Source organism: Gobius niger, assembly GCF_951799975.1.
Source record: "Gobius niger genome assembly, chromosome: 22".
In the NCBI taxonomy this organism is placed as follows: Eukaryota; Metazoa; Chordata; class Actinopteri; order Gobiiformes; family Gobiidae; genus Gobius; species Gobius niger.
Window position 1 is genome coordinate 7,568,754 of NC_136873.1, and position 12,939 is coordinate 7,581,692.

Below are 12,939 nucleotides of genomic sequence, written 5' to 3' on the forward strand. Positions count from 1 at the left end.
AGTCGCCTGTCAAGCAATATTTTCTTCGTTTGAGAGTTCAAAGGTGAGACATTGAAACATATTTGCATTGCTGTTTTATTTGGGTGTAACAGCTACATGTAAGTAATGGACTTGATAATTTAACCTCTTAACTCCCGCCTGAACCGAGAGATCTTTTTCCTCACGTCATCAGATTTTTTTTCCCATCATTTTTCTGTTGGGTATTCAACTCATTTTTGTAACTTTTTTGTCTTTTTTTGGTCATTTTTTGGTCCATTTTTTTGGGTCATTTTTGTCATTTTTTCATCAATTTTTTATCAAATTTTTGTCATTTTGTTGTCACATTTTTCGTAATTTTTTGTCAAATTTTTATCACATTTTTGTCATTTTTTTGTCAATTTTTTGGGGTCATTTTTGTCGCATTTTTGTAATTTTTTGTTCATTTTTTCGTCAATTTTTTTAATCAATTTTTGGTCATTTTTTTTCACATTTTTGCAATTTTTTTGTCGAATTTTTATCACATTGTAGTCATATTTTTGTAATTTTTTGTGACATTTTTGCCACTTTTTTCCATCAATTTTTCGTCACTTTTTTGCCATTGTTTTCTCACTTTTAAATTAATTTTAAATTTTTAGTTTAAACTTTTTAACTAAAAAATGACAAAAATGTGACAAAAAATGAAAAAAAATTGATAAAAAATTGACGAAAAAATGACCAAAAATGACAAAAAAATGACAAAAAAATGACAAAAATGTGACAAAAACTGATAAAAATTTGATAAAAAATTGACGAAAAAATGACCAAAAATGACAAAAAAATGACAAAAAAATGACAAAAAAATGACAAAAAATGACAAAAATGTGACAAAAAATGACAAAAAAAATGACAAAAAAATGACAAAAAAAGGACAAAAAAATGACAAAAAAAAGGACAAAAATGTAACAAAAAATGACAAAAATGTGGTGACAAAGAATGATACAAATTTAATACAAAATGGACCAAAAAATGACAAAAAAGTTACAAAAAATGATAAAAATTTGATTAAAAATGGACAGAAAAAAATGACAAAAATGTGACAAAAAATGACAAAAAAATGACAAAAAAGTTACAAAAATGAGTTGAACACCCAACAAAAAAAATTAAAAAAAAAAATCTGATGACGTGAGGGAAAAGCTCCCCTCGGTTCAGGCGGGAGTTAAGCGGTTAAGCTGCCCATGTTTACTTGTGGCACATGCACAGAGCCGTAAGTCGAGTAAAGCAGGTCTGAAAATCAGCACAGAAGTAGCAGTTGAAATCTGGACTCGATCCAGCTCGTCTCCAGTCATTTCCCTCGCTCTCTGGCTCCGGGCGTGACGGGCTCAGCAACTGCCTTCTGTGAGCTCTGGTTTCACTGTCACCGATTCAGGGCCTGTACGGACATGCCTGTTTTTACACCTCTGGGGTCAGAACAATCGAAAGCAATTAGCAAATGGCAAAGGCAGACAACAGACTATCTCACTGTCGTATCTCCATTACAAGCTCTGTACATGGTTTTTGCTAACTTCCTCTTGGCTTGTGTTCAACTTCTTCCTGTCCACATTTTGATTGAAAACCTGATTTTGAATAAATACCAGACTGTGGAGCTTTTTTAAAACACCAAAGTCTCTGAACTAGCTTTGTATGTAAACAGGGGAGGACTGGGACTGAAAAACAGCCCTGGACTCTGACCAGCCTGGCCCAAATTAGCGTAATTGTGACACTTCCACAAATACATATTTTAACCTCTTACATTTTCCCCAGGTCGGCTTTTTATTATTGGTATCATCAGCAAAAAGAACGGGAAAGGCGGTCGTAGAAACAGAAGCAAAATCATTCATATAAATGATAAATAATAGTGGTCCCAAAATTGATCCTTGTGGCACACCATCCTCCACGGAATTCCTTTTAGATTCATGTTTTTTTTATACTGGGCTTTACCCAAATCTAAAAGCTTCTCAACTGGAGAGCAACAATGTAACACCTCATTTGAAAGCTAAGACCTACAAAAGTGACGGAAAGTTTCATAATTTTTTCTATCATTTTATGTTGTGTTTTTCTCACGTTTTTGTAGTTTTTTTTGTACGCGTTTTTCTCATGTTTTCGTCGCCTTTTCATCACATTTTTGTCACTTTTTTGTTGCCTTTCCGGCGCATTTTTTGTTTTGTTTTCATCCTCTTTTTCTCGCTATTTTGATGCTTTTCTTTTTAGCTTTTTAGATTTGGGTAAAGCTTAGTTGAGGCGGGACTGGTGGCCCTGAGTGTAAAGTTTTTAACATATAGTAGTAAATATTTATGCCAACAAGACTGCAGTAACTAACATCCTCAGGAATAATATCTGATGAAGAAAATCTGGGAAGAAAAGTTATTTGTAATTGTTTTTTTTTAAGGTAATGACATAGAATCACGAAGAAGAAGCTAACAGGCTAACGGGCAAAGCTAACTGTGGGCTAGCGTCACTTTAAACAGTATTTACAGCCAAGTTTGATTGAAAAAAATGATTTCCATTGTATAATTGGATGTACAATATCCCTCTCTCCCTTGGCCTTTTCTGTCAGTGTAGTATTTACTCTCCAAGAAAATTAATAAGGTAAAAAAAATCGAAATTTGCTACGACACCTGCAGTGGCGCTTATGGCTAAGTACTAAGTAAGAGTTACTTAGCCACTGAAACAAATACAAGTAATATACACTGTGCAGCTGGTTAAAATCAGATAGAATAATCGTCCAAATCAGAGGATTTGATTATCTTGACCTAATAAATAATGTCACAAATCAATAAGAGCGCGCAGCTAGCTCTTGTTGTCACTAGCCCGTTAGCTGTCTGAGCAAACAGTCCATTTTGTGACATCACATTTTTGTTACATTTTTGTATTTTTTTGTCATATTTTGTGACATTTTTGCCACTTTTTCATCATTTTTTTTGTCAATTTTTTGTCATTTTTTTGTCATTTTTTTGTCAATTTCTGTAAATTTTTTTGTCCTTTTTTTTGTCAATTTTTTGTGAAATTTTTGCCACTTTTTCATCATTTTTTCGTCCATTTTTTGTCATTTTTTTGGTCATATTTTTGTCCTTTTTCAACATTTTTTTGTAAATTTTTTGCGACATTTTAGTATTTTTTTTGTCATTTTTTTCGTCCATTTTTTTTCGCTTTTTTTGTCACTTTTTTGTCCATTTTTTGTCCATTTTTTCATAATTTTTTTGTAAAATGTTTGTCATTTTTTTTGGTCATTTTTTGTCATTTTTTTGTCCATTTTTTGTGAAATTTTTGCCAGTTTTTCATCATATTGTCGTCAATATTTTGTCATTTTTTTTGTATTTTTTTGTCACTTTTTTGTCATTTTTTTGTCATTTTTTCGTCAATTTTTTGTCAATTTTCTTGTCATTTTTTTGTCATTTTTTGTTCATTTTTTTGTCACATCTTCATCATTGTTTTCGTCTCAGTTTTGTCTCTATTTTCACACCTTTCTTCCAGAAGCTTTTGGATTGGGGTAAAGCCAAACTGGAGAAAATGTGCTCGGTTCAGGCGGGAGTTAAATGACAAGTGCAGATGCAAAGCGGTTTTATCTAAACAAATTGAAGTTATCGTCATGAACGGTGCCTGTGTGGACAGTCAAATCCCGTCAGTGACATGGACACACTTTAAATGTTCAAAGCTCCGTCACGGTGGACTTTTACTGCACTGAGAGGTGATTTGAATCCTTAAGTTTGCATCCAGAGCGTTATCTGAACAGTGACTCATGCCATGTCTGGGAAAGGCACAGTGGAGGGGCCGCCTGCTCGCTCTTTGCCTACGTTTGGATCCATAAAAGGAGATGATGCAACTTTTAAATACAATTCAATTCAACTTTATTCAAGACTCGTAGTCCATTAAAAATAAAATAAAAGGACTAGACGAACAAAAAGACTATCATCAAGTCAGGCTGATAACGTCTCGCACTCCATTGTATATATGTCTGAATATGAATATTATTTCATTTTCAGACATATCAACCTGTACAAACAAACAAAGTTCAAGTGTTCACCTGACATTGACAAACATTTCTGTGGTATCCAGTGTTAATTTTGACAACATATTTTAATTTAGTTTTAGTCTTAGTCTTTTGACTAAAATGTAATTTAATTTTAGTCGAGATTTAGTCGAAAAAATCTTTTCAATTTTAGTCTAGTTTTAGTCGACTAAAATTGCATGTCAATTTAGTCGACTAAATTTAAGACTAATTTAGTCGACTTTGCATTTATAATATTCATCATAATCATATTTAACCTCTTAACTCCCGCCTGAACCGAGAGCATTTTCTCCTGTTCAGCTTTACCCAAATCCTGTAGGCCAGTGTAACGCCTCATTTGAAAGACCTACAAAACTAAATGGATCTTTTTACATTATCAGATTTTTTTTCATCACTTTTTTTGTTGGGCAGTCGACTCATTCTTGTCCAATTTTCGTGACTTTTTTTGTCACTTTTTCGTCCAATTTTTTGATTTTTTTGTCACTTTTTTGTCAAATTATTCTCATTTTTTCATCCAATTCTTATCACTTTTTTGTCCATTTTTTGTCACTTTTTTCTCCGTTTTTTCACATTTTCATCCTTGTTTTCGCCTCAGCTTTGTTGCTATTTTCACACCTTTTTTCCAGAAGCTTTTAGATTGGGGTAAAGCTGGAGAAAAAGTGCTCGGTTCAGGCGGGAGTTAAGGGGTTAATCTTGTTCCTCAGCTTCATGGAGCTGCTCCACATGATAAAGCTCAGAGCGACTCCTATAGCAGAGAATATACATGATATGAGGCTCTTTCAGACTGTCATTTGTAGTTTAGTAGTAGTAGTAGTAGTAGTAGTAATAGCAGTAGTAGCAGTAGATGATTTTAGTCTCTCCCTTTCATTTTTATTTAGTCTTATTTTAGTCGACAAAAATATCTGGACATTTTAGTCACAGTTTTAGTCTCATGAAAAACTTTTAATTTAGTTTTAGTCCAATTTTTGTCGTCAAAAATATCACTTTGACTAAAATTAAGACTAAATATTTTAGTCGACGAAATTAACACTGGTGGTATCTGACCATCTCAGCTTCTGAACACGCAGAGCATCACTATAGGCTCCTGCAGCCTGTGCATGCTGGCTTTGTTACAATGAACCCAGAGGAAGTGACCGTGTACAAGGGAGTACAGTACGTTTTACATTCAGTCAGCTTTACTCTCTCTGCAAAAATATCACAAAAATGTCACAAAAAAATGACGAAAAAATGACAAAATATTGACAAAAAATTGGCAAAAATGTGACAAAAAAAAATGATGAAAAAGTGGCAAAAAATTACAAAAATGAGTTGATACCCCTCAAAAAAAGATGGGAAAAAAATCCATTTAAAATCCATTTTTTGTTGAGTTTTTGTTGAATTGTTTTTTTTAATTTTTGTCACATTTTTGTTGAATTTTTGTCACTCTTTGCTTGAATTTTTGTCACATTTTAGTCACATCTTTGTTGAACTTTTGTCACATTTTTGTTGCCTTTAGCTTTCAAACGAGGCGTTACACTGGCCTCCAGGATTTGGGTAAAGCTGAACTGGAGAAAAGTCTCTCGGTTCAGGCGGGAGTTAAGGGGTTTAAATAACACTGGGGAAAGAACACCCCCCTGTGTCACCCCATTGTTCACTTTCACAGGGCCAGATACACATACATTAATCACATACAAATAAAGTCAAGCCAAAATCCGGTCCATATGGATGTTTTGATGATGTAAGCGAAAGACGACACTTGTTAGCAAATGTAGCATGAAGCTAACGTAGCTTCCTGGTTAGCCTAGTCTGTTTTTTAAGTATTTACGAACCACTCTGCTCCTCTCCATGTCTCTGTATCTTTATGTAGTAGAAAAATACATTCATAATTGTGGTTGGTGTCAAAGTAAATGTACGTACTTTACTTTGAGGACTTGTACTTTTGTTCCTTTTCCTTCAACCGGAAACCGTAGTGAGCGCGCTGAGCCGGAGAGGGGAATTCCTGCCATCGAAACGGGCAGTGCTTAAACGCTGCCACATGTTAGAGAGGAGAGTGAGGGAGACGGTGACGTGGGTTAGGTCTGGCACATATGCAGGGAACGCTCCTGGTCTTTATGTTGGCACAGGCTGGAGATGTAAATATGTACGATAATTTGTATCTCGTACATGCATGCCGGTGATTAACCTCTTAACTCCCGCCTGAACCGAGACACATCATCAGATTTTTTTTTTACATCGTTTTTTTGTCGGGTGTTCAGCTCATTTTTGTAACTTTTCTGTCATTTTTTGTAATTTTTTTGTCATTTTGTGTAAATTTTTTATCACATTTTTGTCATTTTTTTCGGTCATTTTTTTGTCACATTTTTATCAATTTATTGTCATTTTTTTGTCAATTTTTTTTGTTAAATTTTGATCACATTTTTGTCACATTTGTGTCATTTTTTTTGTCATTTTTTTGTCAATTTTTTTATCACATTTTTGTCACATTTGTGTCATTTTTTAGTCATTTTTTTGTCAATGTTTTAAAAAAAATTTTGTCCATTTTTTATCACATTTTTGTCATTTTTTTGGTCATTATTTTGTCACATTTTTGTCACATTTTTGTCATTTTTTGTCACATTTTTTGTCAATTTCTTGTGACATTTTTGCCACTTTTTCATCAATTTTTCGTCACTTTTTTGTCACATTTCCATCATTGTTTTCGTCTCAGTTTAGTCTTTATTTCCACACCTTTTTCTCCAGAAGCTTTTGGATTGGGGTAAAGCCAAACTGGAGAAAATGTGTTCGGTTCAGGTGGGAGTTAAGGGGTTAAAATGATCTATGCTCTGGCAAAGTCACAGAGGTGGGGGTCTAATCTCAAAAGTCGGAATTTCTTAGCTCTGGAACGTGCACCAATCTTGTCATTCCAACTCGGAAACTGAGGTTGAATCTCTCCAGTCCAAGTTAGAGAAAACAACATGGCGGCTTCCTGTGTTTCGAAGTAAATAAAAACACCCGACAACAGTATTTTATATTGGTTGAGCCTCTGGGGAAAAAGAGGCAAAAATGTCACAAGAAGTTGACAAAAATTGACGAAAATTGACGAAAATTGGACAAAAAAACAAAAAATGAGGGAAATGTGACAAAAAAATGACAAAAATGTGACAAAATGTGACTAAAAAATGACAAAAATGTGATAAAAATTTGACAAAAATGTGACAAAAAATTACCAAAAAAAATGACAAAAATGTGATAAAAAATTGACGACAAAAAGAAAAAAAAATTGCCAAAAAATGACACAAAAATGACAAAAATGTGATAAAAAATGATAAAAAAGAGGCAAAAATGTCACAAAAATGTCACAAGAAATTGACGAAAAAATGATGGAAATGAGACAAAAAAATGACAAAAATATGATAAAAAATGATAAAAAAGAGGCAAAAATGTCACAAAAATGTCACAAGAAATTGACGAAAAAATGATGGAAATGAGACAAAAAAATGACAAAAATGTGATAAAAATTTGATAAAAATTTGACAAAAAAGGACAAAAAAATGACAAAAATATGACAAAAAATGACAAAAATGTGACAAAAAATGACAAAAAATGACAAAAAATGACAAAAATGTGACAAAAAAATGATAAAAATGTGACAAAAAATGACAAAAAATGACAAAAAAAATGTGATCAAAAATTTGATCAAAAATTGACGAAAAAAAGAAAAAAAAATGATAAAAAATGATACAAATTTGACAAAAAAATTAAGAAAAATGGACAAAAAACTGACAAAAATGACAAAAATGTGATCAAAAATTGACGAAAAATTGACAAAAAAGTTACAAAAATTAGTTGAACACCCAACAAAAAATTGATGGAAAAAAAGTCGGACGACGTGAGGAAAAAGATCCTCTCGGTTCAGGTGGGAGTTAAGAGGTTAAAAGGAACAGCTCGTCGAGATACTGTATCACGTCCTTTCCTGAGAAAACCCTGACAGGCGCCTAAATGAAGAGCAGTAGTGAAGTGCAGATGGAAAACCGAGAGCGAGAGCTGCTTCCTGTCTCCCGCCGGACACTTCCTGGTTTTGTCAGGGCGCCGTGACAAATGTCTCCAGACCAAAACACACAAGACCGAAGAGCCAGACTTATCTGATCCCGCGAACCGAGGAAGCGGCTTTTCCTCTGCGCTTCCACTTCAAACAATGGCCGGCCTCTGCCCAGAGCTCATGTGTGCTCTCTGTGTGAAGAGGCTTTCCATGCAGAGCTCTATTAGATCCCCAAGGACCCATTCTGTGCTGCCATATAGGACTAGTATTGTAGTATTTGGTGTCTATTTTTTGTGAGCAGATTTAGGATAGTTTTGAGACGCTGAATCCTAAAAATAAAGTAGTTTTGCTTGATCAGGTTTTCTCAACCACATTTTGCTGAAGGTACTATCTTTATCATATCTTCTGTAGGGACAGGAACCTCTGGGTGCCTCACAATTCGTTTCGATACTGCCATAATCAATATATTGCACAAAAATAACCTACGATACATGCTATTTTTTTTTTAACCTTTTTTGCATTTCTTTTCATGTGCTTTTCCTTGAATAAATATGTGAATAAATGATCCCTGACTGAAAATGGGTGTATAGATCTGTCAGTGGCATCCGAGGACAGCCCTTCTCTTTGGTCCTCTTGGTGGGGAGCTGACATCGCTGTAATACCACCCCCTGGTGGCCGGGGGCGACTCCAAGAGACACTTGTTCACCTCTTAACTCCCGCCTGAACCGAGAGCATTTTCTCCAGTTCAGCTTTACCCAAATCCTGTAGGCCAGTGTAACGCCTCATTTGAAAGCTAAGACCTACAAAGCTCATGTAAATGGATCTTTTTCCTCCCGTCATCAGATCTTTTTACATCCTTTTTTTGTTGGGTATTCAACTCATTTTTGTAACTTTTTTGTCAGTTTTTCGTCAGTTTTTGTCACATTTTTGTAATTTTTTGTCTTTTTTTGTCACATTTTTGTCATTTTTTTGTCATTTTTTTGTCATTTTTTTGTCATTTTTTTGTCAAATATTTATCATATTTTTGTCACATTTTTTTTCCATTTTTTTCCATTTTTTATCACATTTTTCACTTTTTTTTGTCACATTTTTGTCATTTTTTTGTCACATTTTTGTCACATTTTTGTCATTTTTTTGCCATTTTTTCATAAATTTTTTGTCATTTTTTTGTCACATTTTTTATCACATTTTTGTCATTTTTTTTGTCACATTTTTGTCATTTTTTTGTCCATTTTTCATCAATTTCTTGTGACATTTTTGCCACTTTTTCATCAATGTTTTCTCACTTTTTTGTCACATTTCCATCATTGTTTTCGTCTCAGTTCTGTCTCTATTTCCACACCTTTTCTCCAGAAGCTTTTGGACTGGGGTAAAGCCAAACTGGATAAAACGTGCTCGGTTCAGGCGGGAGTTAAGGGGTTAAAGGAACAGGCTGCGTAGGAGGAGTCTGAGCAGCCATGTTAACTTCACACATGGCGGGACCTTTACTATGAATGGGGCTGAATGGACCCCTCATACTGATCTAGTTAAATTATGTGCGCACTCAATATGGGCGATAAAAGCCGTTCTTGTTCCTTCCTCTAAGCGCACGATAAGAGAGAACTTCCCCAAACAAAGCGGTTGCCGTGCAGGCGCCATTGTCCCGTCGGGTCGCCGTGGTAACGTCGGACACACGGACGCTGTCTTCCTGTTTCCGATGGTGATGAATCGACTGCTGGGGCGACGGTAGTTCCCCTTTGCTTCAGTACAAGGCTTTTTGAAGTGAATCGATGGTTTATAGACTGACTTTTTCATAATTTACTCATTTACATTACCTTGAGTAAAGAAGCTCTTTTAACCTCTTAACTCCCACCTGAACGGATCCCATTTTCTCCAGTTTGGCTTTACCCTAATCAAAAAGCTTCTTGGGGAAAAAACACCAAAACAGCCACAAAAATGAGAAGAAAACAAGGATGTAAACGTAACAAAAATGTGAGAAAAATTCAACAAAAATGTGAGAAAAATTCAACAAAAATGTGAGAAAAATTCAACAAAAATGTGAGAAAAATTCAACAAAAATGTGACAAAAATGTGACAAAAATTCAACAAAAATTCAACAAAAATGTGATAAAAATTCAACAAAAAAATGACAAAAATTCAACAAAAATGTGACAAAAATTCAACAAAAATTCAACAAAAATGTGACAAAAATTCAACAAAAAAGTGACAAAAATTCAACAAAAATGTGACAAAAATTCTACAAAAATGTGACAAAAACTCAACAAAAAAGTTACAAAAATTCAATAAAAAAGTGACAAAAATTCAACAAAAATGTGACAAAAACTCAACAAAAATGTGACAAAAATTCCACAAAAATGTGACAAAAATTCAACCAAAATTCAACAAAAATGCGACAAAAATTCAACAAAAATGTGACAAAAATTCAACAAAAATGTGACAAAAACTCAACAAAAAAGTGACAAGAATTCAATAAAAAAGTGACAAAAACTCAACAAAAAAGTGACAAAAATCAACAAAAAAGTGACAAAAATTCAACAAAAATGTGACAAAAACTCAACAAAAATGTGACAAAAATTCCACAAAAATGTGACAAAAATTCAACAAAAAATCAACAAAAAATCAACAAAAAGTGACAAAAATTCAACAAAAAAGTGACAAAATTCAACAAAAAAGTGACAAAAATTCAACAAAAATGTGACAAAAACTCAACAAAAATGTGACAAAAATTCCACAAAAATGTGACAAAAATTCAACAAAAAATCAACAAAAAATCAACAAAAAGTGACAAAAATTCAACAAAAAAGTGACAAAAATTCTACAAAAATGTGACAAAAATTCAACAAAAATTCAACAAAAAGTGACAAAAATTCAACAAAAATGTGACAAAAATTCAACTAAAATTCTACAAAAATTCAACAAAAAATGTCAAAAATTCTACAAAAAGTGACAAAAATGGAAAAAAAGAAAGAAAAAAAAAACACAAAAGGTGACTCAACACACTTAAAGCTGAAAGTAAAAGGTCAATTAGCTCAGTACATGTGAACATAGTCACCATGTCCTATATGTGTCCTATAAGGCTGCATGATTATATGAAATGTTTAACATTCATGTTTTCTATTTTAACTGTTTTGTAATTTTATATTATGTCAGGACCGCAGGAAGACTAGCAACCACTTGTGGGCGCTAATGGGGGTCCTAATAAAGAATAAAGCTCATATCGTTCAAGCGATCTTCTGCCGGGGTCTGAGCCCCAATAATGATTCGTATGTTCAATAAAACATTCTCGTGCCTGTTCTGTCTCTGTGAGTCTTTTCAGGTTGAATTAGCTCTGGTTAAATCCAGCACAGACTCTGATTTAGGGAGTGTCGTCTGTAAGAAAGTCAGATCTATGTGGAATATTGGATTTACACTAAAGAATTCTCGAGCTGCGGTTTCTGGTATCAGGACTTTACTAATGGCCATGTACTGCATATGTTTGTGTGTTAGGTCTACCAGAGGAGAGCCCAGTCCAGACGCCGGCCTTCACCAACAGCGTTCGCCTCTACCGTCAGGCTCAGGGGCACTACGGCAGCTGGGACATGATGTGTGGGACGCCCCCTGAGGTACGATCACAGACTCAGATGAAGAACTGTGGTGTTTCTTCTCTCATGTACATAAATATTATCGCAGTCGGGCGGGACAGCAGTGCAGGCTTTACTGAGTGCAGGTGTTGGTCCGGCCTTGCCCTTCCTGTGAGCGCGGGTCCTCAATCCCCCCTCTGTGCGGGGCAGAGAGAGGCCCCTGTCCTGTTCAACCAGTTCACTTTAACTCAGACTTAATAACAACATGTGACCCGGCAGAGCGGCGCATGGCTGTAACTTCAGGTCTCCTTTCTAACCTGATGATTGGGTTTTGGACTAAGATCAGAGTCTGCGTAGTTATTGTCATTTCTGCACATCGGCCGCCCCAATGAAAGCATGTACACATTGAACAAGAGGGGTCCAAGGATCGACCCCTGGGGAAGGTCAGGGTCATTGGGTGGATGGATGGATGGAAGGATGGAAAAAAATGACAAAAATGTGATAAAAAATGTGATAAAAAATTGATGAGAAAATGACATATATGTGACAAAATGTTACAAAAAAATGATACAAATTTGACAAAAAAAGACAAAAAAAAAATGAAAATTTGATTAAAAAAATAACAAAAAAATGACGAAAAATTTACAAAAAAATTTGATTAAAAATGACAAAAATTTGATATAAAATTTGTTGAGAAATTGACAAAAAAATGACATATGTGACAAAATGTTACAAAAAAATATAAAAATTTGACAAAAAATGACAAAAAAGACAAAAAAATGACAAAAAAGACAAAAAAATGACAAAAAATTGATTAAAAAATGGATGAAAAATGACAAAAATGTGACCAGAAAATGACAAAAAATTGATCAAAAAATGTGTTAAAAAATCGTCACATATATGTGACAAAATATTACAAAAAAATATGATATAAATTTGACAAAAAAAGACAAAAAAAGACAAAAAAATGACAAAAATGTGATTAAAAAATGACAAAAAATTGATAAAAAATGTGTTGAGAAATTGACGAAAAAATGACATATGTGACAAAATGTTACAAAAAAAGGATAAAAATTTGTCAAAAAATGTGATAAAAAAATGGATGAAAAAATGACAAAAATGTGACCAGAAAATGACAAAAAATTGATTTAAAAAATTGTTAAAAAATCGACAAAAAAACGACATATGTGACAAAATATAACAAAAAAATACAAAAATATGATAAAACTTTGACAAAAAAAATTCAAAAATATGACGAAAAAATGACAAAAATGTGACAAAAAATTGATTAAAAATTTGATAAAAAATGGACTAAAAAATGACATATATGTGACAAAATGTTCGATGGATGGATGGATGGATGGATGGCAAAAAATGAC

General features: G+C 33.7%; 1 protein-coding gene across 1 annotated transcript in view; it reads left to right on the plus strand.

The window, feature by feature from the left end:
* LOC306981488 (protein Niban 2-like) overlaps nucleotides 1-12,939 on the plus strand; it is a gene marked incomplete at its 3' end in the record, with an annotated part of 47,239 nt that overhangs the window by 17,946 nt on the left and 16,354 nt on the right. The window contains exon 6 of the mRNA XM_079581096.1: nucleotides 11,487-11,602. Within this exon, the coding sequence (XP_079437222.1) occupies nucleotides 11,487-11,602 (116 nt within the window). The remainder of the gene's footprint in view (nucleotides 1-11,486; nucleotides 11,603-12,939) is intronic.